Below are 17,500 nucleotides of genomic sequence, written 5' to 3' on the forward strand. Positions count from 1 at the left end.
ACCTCAGCTCTGACTGGCAGCCCTCTAACTCCCAGAGTAGACTACCAACCCCCACCTCAGCTCTGACTGGCAGCCCTCTAACTCCCAGAGTAGACTACCAACCTCCACCTCAGCTCTGACTGGCAGCCCTCTAACTCCCAGAGTAGACTACCGACACCCACCTCAGCTCTGACTGGCAGCCCTCTAACTCCCAGAGTAGACTACCGACCATCCACCTCAGCTCTGACTGGCAGCCCTCTAACTCCCAGAGTAGACTACCAACCCCCACCTCAGCTCTGACTGGCAGCCCTCTAACTCCCAGAGTAGACTACCGACACCCACCTCAGCTCTGACTGGCAGCCCTCTAACTCCCAGAGTAGACTACCAACACCCACCTCAGCTCTGACTGGCAGCCCTCTAACTCCCAGAGTAGACTACCGACCCCCACCTCAGCTCTGACTGGCAGCCCTCTAACTCCCAGAGTAGACTACCAACACCCACCTCAGCTCTGACTGGCAGCCCTCTAACTCCCAGAGTAGACTACCAACACCTACCTCAGCTCTGACTGGCAGCCCTCTAACTCCCAGAGTAGACTACCAACATCTACCTCAGCTCTGACTGGCAGCCCTCTAACTCCCAGAGTAGACTACCAACACCTACCTCAGCTCTGACTGGCAGCCCTCTAACTCCCAGAGTAGACTACCAACCCCCACCTCAGCTCTGACTGGCAGCCCTCTAACTCCCAGAGTAGACTACCACCCCCACCTCAGCTCTGACTGGCAGCCCTCTAACTCCCAGAGTAGACTACCGACCCCCACCTCAGCTCTGACTGGCAGCCCTCTAACTCCCAGAGTAGACTACCAACATCTACCTCAGCTCTGACTGGCAGCCCTCTAACTCCCAGAGTAGACTACCAACCCCCACCTCAGCTCTGACTGGCAGCCCTCTAACTCCCAGAGTAGACTACCAACATCTACCTCAGCTCTGACTGGCAGCCCTCTAACTCCCAGAGTAGACTACCGACACCCACCTCAGCTCTGACTGGCAGCCCTCTAACTCCCAGAGTAGACTACCAACATCTACCTCAGCTCTGACTGGCAGCCCTCTAACTCCCAGAGTAGACTACCAACATCTACCTCAGCTCTGACTGGCAGCCCTCTAACTCCCAGAGTAGACTACCAACATCTACCTCAGCTCTGACTGGCAGCCCTCTAACTACCAGAGTAGACTACCAACATCTACCTCAGCTCTGACTGACAGCCCTCTAACTCCCAGAGTAGACTACCAACATCTACCTCAGCTCTGACTGGCAGCCCTCTAACTCCCAGAGTAGACTACCAACATCTACCTCAGCTCTGACTGGCAGCCCTCTAACTACCAGAGTAGACTACCAACCCTCACCTCAGCTCTGACTGGCAGCCCTCTAACTCCCAGAGTAGACTACCAACCCCCACCTCAGCTCTGACTGGCAGCCCTCTAACTCCCAGAGTAGACTACCAACATCTACCTCAGCTCTGACTGGCAGCCCTCTAACTCCCAGAGTAGACTACTGACCCCCACCTCAGCTCTGACTGGCAGCCCTCTAACTCCCAGAGTAGACTACCAACATCTACCTCAGCTCTGACTGGCAGCCCTCTAACTCCCAGAGTAGACTACCAACATCTACCTCAGCTCTGACTGGCAGCCCTCTAACTACCAGAGTAGACTACCAACCCCCACCTCAGCTCTGACTGGCAGCCCTCTAACTCCCAGAGTAGACTACTGACCCCCACCTCAGCTCTGACTGGCAGCCCTCTAACTCCCAGAGTAGACTACCAACCCCCACCTCAGCTCTGACTGGCAGCCCTCTAACTCCCAGAGTAGACTACCAACATCTACCTCAGCTCTGACTGGCAGCCCTCTAACTACCAGAGTAGACTACCAACATCTACCTCAGCTCTGACTGGCAGCCCTCTAACTCCCAGAGTAGACTACCAACATCTACCTCAGCTCTGACTGGCAGCCCTCTAACTACCAGAGTAGACTACCAACATCTACCTCAGCTCTGACTGGCAGCCCTCTAACTCCCAGAGTAGACTACCAACCCCCACCTCAGCTCTGACTGGCAGCCCTCTAACTCCCAGAGTAGACTACCAACCCCCACCTCAGCTCTGACTGGCAGCCCTCTAACTCCCAGAGTAGACTACCAACCTCCACCTCAGCTCTGACTGGCAGCCCTCTAACTCCCAGAGTAGACTACCAACATCTACCTCAGCTCTGACTGGCAGCCCTCTAACTCCCAGAGTAGACTACCAACATCTACCTCAGCTCTGACTGGCAGCCCTCTAACTCCCAGAGTAGACTACCGACCCCCACCTCAGCTCTGACTGGCAGCCCTCTAACTCCCAGAGTAGACTACCGACCCCCACCTCAGCTCTGACTGGCAGCCCTCTAACTCCCAGAGTAGACTACCAACCCCCACCTCAGCTCTGACTGGCAGCCCTCTAACTCCCAGAGTAGACTACCGACCCCCACCTCAGCTCTGACTGGCAGCCCTCTAACTCCCAGAGTAGACTACCAACCCCCACCTCAGCTCTGACTGGCAGCCCTCTAACTCCCAGAGTAGACTACCAACATCTACCTCAGCTCTGACTGGCAGCCCTCTAACTCCCAGAGTAGACTACCAACATCTACCTCAGCTCTGACTGGCAGCCCTCTAACTACCAGAGTAGACTACCGACATCTACCTCAGCTCTGACTGGCAGCCCTCTAACTCCCAGAGTAGACTACCAACATCTACCTCAGCTCTGACTGGCAGCCCTCTAACTCCCAGAGTAGACTACCGACCCCCACCTCAGCTCTGACTGGCAGCCCTCTAACTCCCAGAGTAGACTACCAACATCTACCTCAGCTCTGACTGGCAGCCCTCTAACTCCCAGAGTAGACTACCAACATCTACCTCAGCTCTGACTGGCAGCCCTCTAACTCCCAGAGTAGACTACCAACATCTACCTCAGCTCTGACTGGCAGCCCTCTAACTACCAGAGTAGACTACCAACATCTACCTCAGCTCTGACTGGCAGCCCTCTAACTCCCAGAGTAGACTACCAACCCCCACCTCAGCTCTGACTGGCAGCCCTCTAACTCCCAGAGTAGACTACCGACCCCCACCTCAGCTCTGACTGGCAGCCCTCTAACTCCCAGAGTAGACTACCAACCCCCACCTCAGCTCTGACTGGCAGCCCTCTAACTCCCAGAGTAGACTACCGACATCTACCTCAGCTCTGACTGGCAGCCCTCTAACTCCCAGAGTAGACTACCGACCCCCACCTCAGCTCTGACTGGCAGCCCTCTAACTCCCAGAGTAGACTACCAACATCTACCTCAGCTCTGACTGGCAGCCCTCTAACTCCCAGAGTAGACTACCAACCCCCACCTCAGCTCTGACTGGCAGCCCTCTAACTCCCAGAGTAGACCACCAACATCTACCTCAGCTCTGACTGGCAGCCCTCTAACTACCAGAGTAGACTACCAACCCCCACCTCAGCTCTGACTGGCAGCCCTCTAACTCCCAGAGTAGACTACCAACATCTACCTCAGCTCTGACTGGCAGCCCTCTAACTCCCAGAGTAGACTACCAACATCTACCTCAGCTCTGACTGGCAGCCCTCTAACTCCCAGAGTAGACCACCAACATCTACCTCAGCTCTGACTGGCAGCCCTCTAACTCCCAGAGTAGACTACCAACATCTACCTCAGCTCTGACTGGCAGCCCTCTAACTCCCAGAGTAGACTACCAACATCTACCTCAGCTCTGACTGGCAGCCCTCTAACTCCCAGAGTAGACTACCAACATCTACCTCAGCTCTGACTGGCAGCCCTCTAACTCCCAGAGTAGACTACCGACCCCCACCTCAGCTCTGACTGGCAGCCCTCTAACTCCCAGAGTAGACTACCAACATCTACCTCAGCTCTGACTGGCAGCCCTCTAACTCCCAGAGTAGACTACCAACATCTACCTCAGCTCTGACTGGCAGCCCTCTAACTCCCAGAGTAGACTACCGACCCCCACCTCAGCTCTGACTGGCAGCCCTCTAACTCCCAGAGTAGACTACCAACACTCTACCTCAGCTCTGACTGGCAGCCCTCTAACTCCCAGAGTAGACTACCAACATCTACCTCAGCTCTGACTGGCAGCCCTCTAACTCCCAGAGTAGACTACCAACCCTCACCTCAGCTCTGACTGGCAGCCCTCTAACTCCCAGAGTAGACTACCAACATCTACCTCAGCTCTGACTGGCAGCCCTCTAACTCCCAGAGTAGACTACCAACATCTACCTCAGCTCTGACTGGCAGCCCTCTAACTCCCAGAGTAGACTACCGACCCCCACCTCAGCTCTGACTGGCAGCCCTCTAACTCCCAGAGTAGACTACCAACATCTACCTCAGCTCTGACTGGCAGCCCTCTAACTCCCAGAGTAGACTACCAACCCCCACCTCAGCTCTGACTGGCAGCCCTCTAACTCCCAGAGTAGACCACCAACATCTACCTCAGCTCTGACTGGCAGCCCTCTAACTACCCAGAGTAGACTACCAACCCCCACCTCAGCTCTGACTGGCAGCCCTCTAACTCCCAGAGTAGACTACCAACATCTACCTCAGCTCTGACTGGCAGCCCTCTAACTCCCAGAGTAGACTACCAACACCTACCTCAGCTCTGACTGGCAGCCCTCTAACTCCCAGAGTAGACTACCAACACCCACCTCAGCTCTGACTGGCAGCCCTCTAACTCCCAGAGTAGACTACCAACATCTACCTCAGCTCTGACTGGCAGCCCTCTAACTCCCAGAGTAGACTACCGACCCCCACCTCAGCTCTGACTGGCAGCCCTCTAACTCCCAGAGTAGACTACCAACACCCACCTCAGCTCTGACTGGCAGCCCTCTAACTCCCAGAGTAGACTACCAACATCTACCTCAGCTCTGACTGGCAGCCCTCTAACTCCCAGAGTAGACTACCGACACCCACCTCAGCTCTGACTGGCAGCCCTCTAACTCCCAGAGTAGACTACCGACCCCCCACCTCAGCTCTGACTGGCAGCCCTCTAACTCCCAGAGTAGACTACCAACACCCACCTCAGCTCTGACTGGCAGCCCTCTAACTCCCAGAGTAGACTACCAACATCTACCTCAGCTCTGACTGGCAGCCCTCTAACTCCCAGAGTAGACTACCGACCCCCACCTCAGCTCTGACTGGCAGCCCTCTAACTCCCAGAGTAGACTACCAACCCCCACCTCAGCTCTGACTGGCAGCCCTCTAACTCCCAGAGTAGACTACCAACATCTACCTCAGCTCTGACTGGCAGCCCTCTAACTCCCAGAGTAGACTACCGACCCCCACCTCAGCTCTGACTGGCAGCCCTCTAACTCCCAGAGTAGACTACCGACCCCCACCTCAGCTCTGACTGGCAGCCCTCTAACTCCCAGAGTAGACTACCAACATCTACCTCGCCTTGGCTCTATTAAACATTCATAATGTTGTGTGCATATTGAATTAAAGATAAAGATAAACATCATATAGCTGTGTTTAACATGAAGGTTTCCTCTCTCTCTCTCTCTCTCTCTCTCTCTCTCTCTCTCTCTCTCTCTCTCTCTCTCTCTCTGTGTAGATGTTAATGAGTGTGAGCGTCCAGGTATCTGTGGACCAGGCCAGTGTTATAACACCATAGGAAACTACACCTGTATCTGCCCTGTGGACTACATGCAGGTCAATGGAGGAAACAACTGTATGGGTACGTACAGAACCATACACTGTACTACTCACTGTTAAACAATAATGTCTTTAACTACGTACAGAGTGTGTGGTCTGAATACAGTTGGTTTCTGACTACAACAGAAACAGACTGGCAGCAAGCTAGAATCATTTGTAGTTATATGATTTACTGTATGTAACCTTTATCTATACAGGTACGTCAATTCAGAACAGACTGAATGTACAATGCCGACGTGTTATGTGTTAGATTTATTCTCTTCAACATTATGTCATCACAACACCATATCTGATGAAGGTCTCTGACCAAAACCTCACAGGATGTTTTTAATTATGGACCTATAATAAACTACCTTTCTTATCATGGAGAGTGTCGCACCTCTGCTTCTACAACACCATGACTGTTTGTCCCCTCCCACCCGTAGACATGAGGAAGAGTTTCTGCTACAGGAACTTCTACTCTGACAACGGGACGTGTGACGGAGAGTTGACCTTCAACATGACCAAGAAGATGTGCTGCTGCTCCTACAACATTGGACGGGCCTGGAACAGACCCTGTGAACAGTGTCCTGTACCCAGCACCAGTGAGTACACACACACACACATATACACTGAGTGCAGAACGCACACACACACACTCAAATCTGCCATCTGTCTGACCCTAGATGAGTTTGCCATTCTGTGTGGAAGTGAGAGACCAGGATACTACATTGATATCTACACAGGACAGGTCATCGGTAAGTTACACCACTTCCAGTGGAAGGACACTATTGTAATTAAATCCAGTATACAACTTCACAGGACTAATAAAAACATGTTAAGTTATTCTGTGTATCTGTTTTTGTGTTTGTGTGTGTGTGTGCCTGTGTACATGTGTGTGTTCCAGACATTGATGAGTGCAGGGAAATCCCAGGTGTGTGTGAGAACGGCGTGTGTATCAACATGATTGGCAGCTTCAGGTGTGAGTGTCCAATGGGCTTCCTCTACAATGACAAGCTGCTCATCTGTGAAGGTAAGGCCTGCCCCCTGGGCTTCATGCTGTGTGCTCATAGAACATAGAACTACTGCCCCGGATTCAATCCGAGGCGCATTCATAGTAAACACTGGGCAGGTTGGCTCAAGCATAAATGACCTTTAAAAGTGGATTGAATGGCAGCCTTATATATTTTTGTATTTCTTTGACTGCATGGTGTTGCTGTATAAAACTCTTTGAGTCCATGTCACCTTTTCATGGGCCTACAAGCCGGATAGGGTTTTATACAGTTGCACATGTATGACAGGTCTCAGGGTCTATTTGTTTTAGTGAAATAATAATTAATACATTGTGTAATTAATACATTGTCTTTCTCTCTCTCTCTCACTCTCCCCCCTCTCTCTCTCTCTCTCTCACTCTCCCCCTCTCTCTCCTCCCTCCTAGACATTGATGAGTGTCAGAATGGGCCAGTGTGCCAGCAGAATGCAGGCTGTCTCAACATGCCTGGTAGCTACCGCTGTGAATGTAAATCTGGATACCGCTTCACCCCCACTGGACAGTGTCTGGGTAAGGATGGAGGAGGGAGGGGTGAGGATGGAGGAGGGATTGAGGAGGGAGGGGTAAGGATGTGGGAGGATGGAGGAGGGAGGGGTGAGGATGGGGGAGGATGGAGGAGGGAGGGGTAAGGATGGGGGAGGATGGAGGAGGGAGGGGTGAGGATGGGGGAGGATGGAGGAGGGAGGGGTAAGGATGGGGGGAGGATGGAGGAGGGAGGGGTAATGATGGGGGAGGATGGAGGAGGGAGGATGGGTGATGAGAAGACAGTGCCTGGTTCAATCACTAAAATATGGAGTAGGATAGGTAAGGGTAAGCGAGGACTGGGTGGATGAGAGGACAGTGTCTGGGTAAGGATGGGGGAGAGGATAGTGTCTGGTAAGGATGGGGGAGAGGATAGTGTCTGGGTAAGGATGGGGGAGAGGATAGTGTCTGGGTAAGGATGGGGGAGAGGATAGTGTTTGGGTAAGGATGGGGGAGGATAGTGTCTGGTAAGGATGGGGGAGGATAGTGTCTGGGTAAGGATGGGGAGGATAGTGTCTGGGTAAGGATGGGGGAGGATAGTGTCTGGTAAGGATGGGGGAGGATAGTGTCTGGTAAGGATGGGGGAGGATAGTGTCTGGTAAGGATGGGGGAGGATAGTGTCTGGTAAGGATGGGGGAGGATAGTGTCTGGTAAGGATGGGGGAGGATAGTGTCTGGTAAGGATGGGGGAGGATAGTGTCTGGTAAGGATGGGGGAGGATAGTGTCTGGTAAGGATGGGGGAGGATAGTGTCTGGGTAAGGATGGGGGAGGATAGTGTCTGGGTAAGGATGGGGGAGGATAGGCTGAGTGTCAGGGAGCAGAAAAATGAATGTTTTCTAACTAGATCCCCTTTTCCTGGTGTCAGTCTGTTTCTGTTGTTGCCATGCCAAATACAATTATTTTGTCATACCAAACATTTTTGTTCGATGACATGACAAAGCCAAAGGAGTTCTAGTCTAAATAACAAACAGACTGGCACCATAGAGACAGACAGACCAACAGACAGACCAACAGACAGACCAATAGACAGACCAATAGACAGACCAACAGACAGACCAACAGACAGACCAACAGACAGACCAACAGACAGACCAACAGACAGACCAATAGACAGACCAACAGACAGACCAACAGACAGACCAACAGACAGACCAACAGACAGACCAACAGACAGACCAATAGACAGACCAACAGACAGATCAACAGACAGACGGAGAGGAATAGAAGAACAGAATAATGTGTGTGTTGGACAAGTAGAAGAATGTGTTAGACATGCTGTCCTGGTTAGTCGTTAGTTAGTGAGTATGTGAGGCATGTGTCAGGGACCAGGGGGCTGTGCTGCATATCTTACCCCTGCTAGAGGAGCTCCTCTGGGCTTTACTGGCCTGTAGTTCCACCCCCTGCTCTCCCTGCTAAACACCCTAGATTATGATGAGAGGAAAGCCTAGAAAGCAGCACGTCCCTCAGAGTAGCTGTGTGAGAAAGGAATGTACACCGGCCTGTAATATGGACCCAGCCTTTTCAATAGCAGCATCCTGTTGTTCTTCCTGCTTTTATGTGTATAGAAACAGTAACAGAGTGTACACTGTAGACTACAGTAACAGAGTGTACACTGTAGACCACAGTAACTACAGTAACAGAGTGTACACTGTAGACCACAGTAACTACAGTAACAGAGTGTACACTGTAGACCACAGTAACTACAGTAACAAAGTGTACACTGTAGACCACAGTAACTACAGTAACAGAGTGTACACTGTAGACCACAGTAACTACAGTAACAGAGTGTACACTGTAGACCACAGTAACTACAGTAACAGAGTGTACACTGTAGACCACAGTAACTACAGTAACAGAGTGTACACTGTAGACCACAGTAACTACAGTAACAGAGTGTACACTGTAGACCACAGTAACTACAGTAACAGAGTGTACACTGTAGACTACAGTAACAGAGTGTACACTGTAGACCACAGTAACTACAGTAACAGAGTGTACACTGTAGACCACAGTAACTACAGTAACAAAGTGTACACTGTAGACCACAGTAACTACAGTAACAGAGTGTACACTGTAGACCACAGTAACTACAGTAACAGAGTGGCCTTAATGAGTCCCTGTCCTTAACTGACTCTGTCCCAGTCTCACTGTGGGGGTTAGTCCTGTGGTCTGTCCCAGTCTCACTGTGGGGGTTAGTCCTGTGGACTGTCCCAGTCTCACTGTGGGGGTTAGTCCTGTAGTCTGTCCCAGTCTCACTGTGGGAGTTAGTCCTGTAGTCTGTCCCAGTCTCACTGTGGGGGTTAGTCCTGTGGTCTGTCCCAGTCTCACTGTGGGGGTTAGTCCTGTGGACTGTCCCAGTCTCACTGTGGGGGTTAGTCCTGTGGTCTGTCCCAGTCTCACTGTGGGGGTTAGTCCTGTGGTCTGTCCCAGTCTCACTGTGGGGGTTAGTCCTGTAGTCTGTCCCAGTCTCACTGTGGGGGTTAGTCCTGTGGTCTGTCCCAGTCTCACTGTGGGGGTTAGTCCTGTGGTCTGTCCCAGTCTCACTGTGGGGGTTAGTCCTGTGGTCTGTCCCAGTCTCATTGTGGGGGTTAGTCCTGTAGTCTGTCCCAGTCTCACTGTGGGGGTTAGTCCTGTGGTCTGTCCCAGTCTCACTGTGGGGGTTAGTCCTGTAGTCTGTCCCAGTCTCACTGTGGGGGTTAGTCCTGTGGTCTCTCCCAGTCTCACTGTGGGGGTTAGTCCTGTGGTCTGTCCCAGTCTCACTGTGGGGGTTAGTCCTGTGGTCTGTCCCAGTCTCACTGTGGGGGTTAGTCCTGTGGTCTGTCCCAGTCTCATTATGGGGGTTAGTCCTGTAGTCTGTCCCAGTCTCACTGTGGGGGTTAGTCCTGTGGTCTGTCCCAGTCTCACTGTGGGGGTTAGTCCTGTGGTCTGTCCCAGTCTCACTGTGGGGGTTAGTCCTGTGGTCTCTCCCAGTCTCACTGTGGGGGTTAGTCCTGCGGTCTGTCCCAGTCTCACTGTGGGGGTTAGTCCTGTGGTTTGTCCCAGTCTCACTGTGGGGGTTAGTCCTGTAGTCTGTCCCAGTCTCACTGTGGGGGTTAGTCCTGTAGTCTGTCCCAGTCTCACTGTGGGGGTTAGTCCTGTAGTCTGTCCCACTCTCACTGTGGGGGTTAGTCCTGCGGTCTGTCCCAGTCTCACTGTGGGGGTTAGTCCTGTGGTCTGTCCCAGTCTCACTGTGGGGGTTAGTCCTGTGGTCTGTCCCAGTCTCACTGTGGGGGTTAGTCCTGTAGTCTGTCCCAGTCTCACTGTGGGGGTTAGTCCTGTGGTCTGTCCCAGTCTCACTGTGGGGGTTAGTCCTGTAGTCTGTCCCAGTCTCACTGTGGGGGTTAGTCCTGTGGTCTGTCCCAGTCTCACTGTGGGGGTTAGTCCTGTGGTCTGTCCCAGTCTCACTGTGGGGGTTAGTCCTGTGGTCTGTCCCAGTCTCACTGTGGGGGTTAGTCCTGCGTTGCAGTGTGTGTTCCACATCTTCTGACCCTCGCTCTCTTTTTGTTCTCGCTCTCTCTCTACCTCTCTCCCTCTCTCTCTCTCTCTCTCTCTCTCTCTCTCTCTCTCTCTCTCTCTCTCTCTCTACCTCTCTCCCTCTCTCTCTCTCCCTCTCTCTCTCTACCTCTCTTCCTCTCTCTCTCTCTACCTCTCTCTCTCGCTACCTCTCTCTCTCTCTCTACCTCTCTCTCTACCTCTCTCCCTCTCTCTCTCTCCGTCTCTTTCTACCTCTCTCTACGTGTACCTCTCTCTCTCTCTCTCTCTCTCTCTCTCTCTCTCTCTCTCTCACCTCTCCCTCTCTCTTTCTACCTCTCTCTCTCCCCTCTCTCTTTCTACCTCTCTCTCTACCTCTCTCTCTACCTCTCTCTCTACCTCTCTCTCTCTCTCGCTCTCTACCTCTCTCCCTCTACCTCTCTCCCTCTCTCTCTCTCCCTCTCTCTCTCTACCTCTCTCTCTCTCTACCTCTCTCTCTACCTCTCTCTCTCTCGCTCTCTACCTCTCTCTCTACCTCTCTCTACCTCTCTCTCGCTCTCTACCTCTCTACCTCTCTCTCTCTCTCTCTCTCTCTCTCTCTCTCTCTCTCTCTCTCTCTCTCTCTCGCTCCCTCTCTCTCTCTACAGATCGAAATGAGTGTGTGGAGAACCCAGGAGTGTGTAGCCCAGGCCAGTGTATTGATACGTTGGGAAGCTATCGTTGTATCTGCCCTAATGGTTTCAAGGCTACATCAGACCTGGCCATGTGTATCGGTGAGTACAACATCATCAACAACCTGTAATCTTCCATCAGTCGTATTAGTGAATAGTGCTGTGGTTATTTTTCATGGTCCATCCAGCTGAATCTACCTATCACAAGGGCTCTTTTTCACATGTGATCTCACTCCTCTCTCCAAAGTTACATGCAGTTCAATCATAACTCATTGGCCTCCACTTGTGGATAGTTTGTAATAAGTACTCAGTCAAGTAGTCATTGTAGTCACTGGACCTGGTGAGAGAGTGGTTGCCAGTAGGTTGTGATAATGTTGTAATGATGTTCTCCTGTTGTAGATGTGGATGAGTGTGAGAGACAGCCGTGTGGGAACGGGACCTGTAAGAACACAGTGGGATCCTATAACTGCCTGTGTTACCCGGGCTTTCAGCTCTCACACAACAACGACTGCATAGGTAGGTGTGTGTGTGTGACTAACTTTGTTTTGAAGCCAGGTCTTCTGCACGCCACAGGACCGTGTTAGCCCACTGAGCTAAACGCCGAGGCAGTGTGTGTAAGGTGTGTGTTTATCTTTCCGCCTGTGTTACCAGATACGGATGAGTGTTCGAGCCAGAGAGGGCTGTGTAGGAACGGGAACTGTATTAACACCCTGGGCTCCTTTGTGTGTGTGTGTCGCGATGGCTACGAACTCAGCGCCGACGGAAGAATTTGTGTTGGTGAGGAGCTGTCACATGACTCTCTCCTTGTCTCCTTCCTCTCTATCTCTCTCCTTCCTCCTGATCCCTCCCTTCCTCCTGTCATTACTCTCTCCTTGTCTCCTTCCTCTCTATCTCTCTCCTTCCTCCTGATCCTGCCCTTCCTCCTGTCATTACTCTCTCCTTACCTCCTTCCTCTCTATCTCTTTCCTCCCTCCTGATCCCTCCCTTCGTCCTGTCATTACTCTCTCCTTATCTCCTTCCTCTCTATCTCTCTCCTTCCTCTCTTCTCTCTCCTCCCTTCCTCCTGTCATTACTCTCTCACCTTATCTCCTTCCTCTCTATCTCTCTCCTCCCTCCTGATCCCTCCCTTCCTCCTGTCATTACTCTCTCCTTATCTCCTTCCTCTCTATCTCTCCTCCCTCCTGATCCCTCACCTTCCTTCCTTCCTTCCTTCCTCCTGTCATTACTCTCTCCTTATCTCCTTCCTCTCTATCTCTCTCCTCCCTCCTGATCCCTCCCTTCCTCCTGTCATTACTCTCTCCTTATCTCCTTCCTCTCTCTCTCTCCTCCCTTCTGATCCCTCCCTTCCTTCCTTCATTCTGTCATTACTCTCTCCTTATCTCCTTCCTCTCTATCTCTCCTCCCTCCTGATCCCTCCTTTCCTTCCTTCATTCTGCCATTACTCTCTCTCCTTATCTCCTTCCTCGCTATCTCTCCTCCCTCCTGATCCCTCCCTTCCTTCCTTCATTCTGTCATTACTCTCTCCTCTCACACTCCTCTCACACCTTTTTCATCCCTTTCTCTCTCCTCTTATCTGTTTTCTCAACTGTCTCGTTTTCCTTCACGTTATCTTAATTCTTTCATCACTCTCTCAACCCTCTTCTCAGTCTCTCAACCCTCTTCTCAGTCTCTCAACCCTCTTCTCAGTCTCTCAACCCTCTTCTCAGTCTCTCAACCCTCTTCTCAGTCTCTCAACCCTCTTCTCAGTCTCTCAACCCTCTTCTCAGTCTCTCAACCCTCTTCTCAGTCTCTCAACCCTCTTCTCAGTCTCTCAACCCTCTTCTCAGTCTCTCAACCCTCTTCTCAGCCTCTCAACCCTCTTCTCAGTCTCTCAACCCTCTTCTCAGTCTCTCAACCCTCTTCTCAGTCTCTCAACCCTCTTCTCAGCCTCTCAACCCTCTTCTCAGTCTCTCAACCCTCTTCTCAGTCTCTCAACCCTCTTCTCAGCCTCTCAACCCTCTTCTCAGTCTCTCAACCCTCTTCTCAGTCTCTCAACCCTCTTCTCAGTCTCTCAACCCTCTTCTCTGTCTCTCAACCCTCTTCTCAGTCTCTCAACCCTCTTCTCAGTCTCTCAATCCTCTTCTCAGTCTCTCAACCCTCTTCTCAGTCTCTCAACCCTCTTCTCAGTCTCTCAACCCTCTTCTCAGTCTCTCAACCCTCTTCTCAGCCTCTCAACCCTCTTCTCAGTCTCTCAACCCTCTTCTCAGTCTCTCAACCCTCTTCTCAGCCTCTCAACCCTCTTCTCAGTCTCTCAACCCTCTTCTCAGTCTCTCAACCCTCTTCTCAGCCTCTCAACCCTCTTCTCAGTCTCTCAACCCTCTTCTCAGTCTCTCAACCCTCTTCTCAGTCTCTCAACCCTCTTCTCAGCCTCTCAACCCTCTTCTCAGCCTCTCAACCCTCTTCTCAGTCTCTCAACCCTCTTCTCAGTCTCTCAACCCTCTTCTCAGTCTCTCAACCCTCTTCTCAGTCTCTCAACCCTCTTCTCAGTCTCTCTCTCCTCATAGCAACATTATCTGTAGTATTTACATGTTTTATTAACTTTTTTTCATTTCTAAAGAGTTTAACTGAGTGTGTGTAATGTGGTGTGTGTTCTGTCTCCCAGACATCAATGAGTGTGCAGTGAACCCTGGGACTTGTGGTCCAGGTACCTGTCAGAATCTGGACGGCTCCTACAGGTGTATCTGCCCACTTGGCTACTATATACAGGACGAGACCTGTGAAGGTAACATACATACGCTTGGCTACTATATACAGGACGAGACCTGTGAAGGTAACATACATACGCTTGGCTACTATATACAGGACGAGACCTGTGAAGGTAACAGACATACGCTTCGCTACTATATACAGGACGAGACCTGTGAAGGTAACATACATACGCTTGGAAATCTTCAGTCATTTTGGTAATTAACCAAAAATCTATGGCAATCTATCATAACTTTGGTCATTTATACTTGAATGACTTTAGAAAAATGTATTAATGTATCGTATCATTTTCTTTCTTCATCTGTGTCCATATTGTCCATGAGTTTCTAGTAGATAGACCATATGTTTACAGAGGAAATAGCCTCATTAATGACAAAAAGCATCTTTATATTTAGTATATTATTTTACAGCTTTGTCATTCTATTTTTTCTAATCATCTTATTTAATTATTTCATATATTTTACATTAGATAAGGCCACACAGAGGGCCAGAGATAATTACAGTACCCAAAAGGGCCACTAGATGTCTTGTGATAGATTACATAAAATCCTTAAAAGATACCAACATTTTGGTAGTTTAGTGGTAAACTTAGAACGTTTCCAGTAATATACCCTCCCTTTGCAACCCTAACACACACACACACAAACACACACACACACACACACTCTGTATGTTTATAGAGTGAGAGTGATAAAGAGATGCAGTGCAGTCATGTACTGAGCTCTTTCTATTCCACTCCATAGTTCCTAGAAGTCACTGGGGTTGTGTTTAGTTAGTAACAGGACCAGTTGGTAAGAGTAGTGGGCTGTAGAGGCCATTTTAGGTGGTCTCACAGTAGAAACATACATTAGACTAGAGCACAACTCACTATTCTGTGTGATTATTACAGTTATTGATCTGTGTGTTCTATCTCTGTGTTCAAGATGTTGATGAGTGTTCTATCTCTGTGTTCTAGATATTGATGAGTGTTCTCTCTCTGTGTTCTAGATATTGATGAGTGTTCTATCTCTGTGTTCTAGATGTTGATGAGTGTTCTATCTCTGTGTTCTAGATATTGATGCGTGCTCTCTCTGTGTTCTAGATATTGATGCGTGTTCTCTCTGTGTTCTAGTTATTGATGAGTTCTATCTCTGTGTTCTAGATATTGATGCGTGTTCTCTCTGTGTTCTAGTTATTGATGAGTTATATCTCTGTGTTCTAGATGTTGATGAGTGTTCTCTCTGTGTTCTAGATGTTGATGAGTGTTCTCTCTGTGTTCTAGATATTGATGAGTTATATCTCTGTGTTCTAGATATTGATGCGTGTTCTCTCTGTGTTCTAGTTATTGATGAGTTCTATCTCTGTGTTCTAGATATTGATGCGTGTTCTCTCTGTGTTCTAGTTATTGATGAGTTATATCTCTGTGTTGTAGATATTGATGAGTGTTCTCTCTGTGTTCTAGATGTTGATGAGTGTTCTCTCTGTGTTCTAGATATTGATGAGTTATATCTCTGTGTTCTTGATGTGGATGAGTGTTCTCTCTCTGTGTTCTAGATATGAATGAGTTATATATCTGTGTTCTAGATATTGATGAGTTCTATCTCTGTGTTCTAGATATTGATGCATGTTCTCTCTGTGTTCTAGTTATTGATGAGTTCTATCTCTGTGTTCTAGATATTGATGCGTGTTCTCTCTGTGTTCTAGTTATTGATGAGTTATATCTCTGTGTTCTAGATATTGATGCGTGTTCTCTCTGTGTTCTAGTTATTGATGAGTTATATCTCTGTGTTCTAGATGTTGATGAGTGTTCTCTCTCTGTGTTCTAGATGTTGATGAGTGTTCTCTCTGTGTTCTTGATGTGGATGAGTTCTATCTCTGTGTTCTAGATATTGATGCGTGTTCATTCTGTGTTCCAGATGTTGATGAGTTCTATCTCTGTGTTCTAGATATTGATGAGTTCTATCTCTGTGTTCTAGATATTGATGCGTGTTCATTCTGTGTTCCAGATATTGATGAGTTCTATCTCTGTGTTCTAGATATTGATGAGTTCTATCTCTGTGTTCTAGATATTGATGAGTTATATCTCTTTGTTCTAGATATTGATGAGTGTTCTCTCTGTGTTGTAGATATTGATGAGTTCTATCTCTGTGTTGTAGATATTGATGAGTTCTATCTCTGTGTTGTAGATATTGATGAGTTCTATCTCTGTGTTGTAGATATTGATGAGTGTTCTCTCTGTGTTGTAGATATTGATGAGTTCTATCTCTGTGTTGTAGATATTGATGAGTGTTCTCTCTGTGTTGTAGATATTGATGAGTTCTATCTCTGTGTTGTAGATATTGATGAGTTATATCTCTGTGTTGTAGATATTGATGAGTTCTATCTCTGTGTTGTAGATATTGATGAGTGTTCTCAGACCCCAGACATCTGTCTGTTTGGGACCTGCTCCAACACTGAGGGCAGCTTCACCTGTGTGTGTCCCGCCGGCTTTCAGCTGTCCTCCTCAGGACGCAGATGCGTGGGTGAGTTGTATGTGTTTGTGTTGGTTGTGGCTGAGTTTACTTCTGAACTCAAAACCATTGTCCTGAAATAACAAAGTGACAGGTAAAACATAAAGAAACACACTCAGTCCCTAAGGGCTTAAAGCAATAGTTCACTCAAATTACAACATTACACATTGGTTTATTTACCCTGTAAGCAGTCTATGGACAAAGTATGACAGCAATCCATGCTTTGGTTTAGTTTCCCTTTTCCCAAACGCTAATGTTTTAGCATTTGTGGCACAAATCCCATTCAAGTCATGGTAATGATATTAGCATTTTTCAGGCATATGATGCGTGAGGCCTATGGGAGGATTAGAGGAGTACAATAGAGTAACAGATCCCTCTCAGACATCTCTCCAACAACACACTCAATTATCTACATCTCAATTCCACTGGAACCACAATCCTTCTTTTCACAGTCCCTCATTCCCTGTCTTTCTGTCTCTCTTTCTCTCTCTCTCGCGCTCTCTCTCTCTCTCTCTCTCGCTTTCACTCACTCACTCACTCACTCACTCACTCACTCACTCACTCACTCACTCACTCACTCACTCACTCACTCACTCACTCACACACACACACACACACACACACACACACACACACACACACACACACACACACACACACACACACACACACACACACACACACACACACACACACACACAGCTGTGAGCAGGGCAGGGGGATCAGTGCACATAAATATCTCTGTTTCAGAAAAGCTGACAAATCAGTTTCATGGAGAAATGTAACGAGACCCTCCTTGACATGTC

The 17,500-nt window shown here is 49.3% G+C and overlaps 1 protein-coding gene across 3 annotated transcripts in view; it reads left to right on the forward strand.

The window, feature by feature from the left end:
* The window catches only part of LOC106595265 (fibrillin-1), a 159,455-nt gene that overhangs the window by 107,102 nt on the left and 34,853 nt on the right, over window positions 1-17,500 (forward strand). For all 3 annotated transcript variants that reach the window (XM_045689380.1, XM_045689379.1, XM_045689381.1), the window contains 10 exons: window positions 5,627-5,749; window positions 6,153-6,311; window positions 6,393-6,464; window positions 6,614-6,739; window positions 7,145-7,267; window positions 11,437-11,562; window positions 11,860-11,976; window positions 12,112-12,237; window positions 14,102-14,221; window positions 16,581-16,706. In XM_045689380.1, coding sequence (XP_045545336.1) covers window positions 5,627-5,749; window positions 6,153-6,311; window positions 6,393-6,464; window positions 6,614-6,739; window positions 7,145-7,267; window positions 11,437-11,562; window positions 11,860-11,976; window positions 12,112-12,237; window positions 14,102-14,221; window positions 16,581-16,706 — 1,218 coding nt within the window. The remainder of the gene's footprint in view (window positions 1-5,626; window positions 5,750-6,152; window positions 6,312-6,392; window positions 6,465-6,613; window positions 6,740-7,144; window positions 7,268-11,436; window positions 11,563-11,859; window positions 11,977-12,111; window positions 12,238-14,101; window positions 14,222-16,580; window positions 16,707-17,500) is intronic.

This window comes from Salmo salar, chromosome ssa11 (assembly GCF_905237065.1).
Source record: "Salmo salar chromosome ssa11, Ssal_v3.1, whole genome shotgun sequence".
Taxonomy (NCBI): domain Eukaryota; kingdom Metazoa; phylum Chordata; class Actinopteri; order Salmoniformes; family Salmonidae; genus Salmo; species Salmo salar.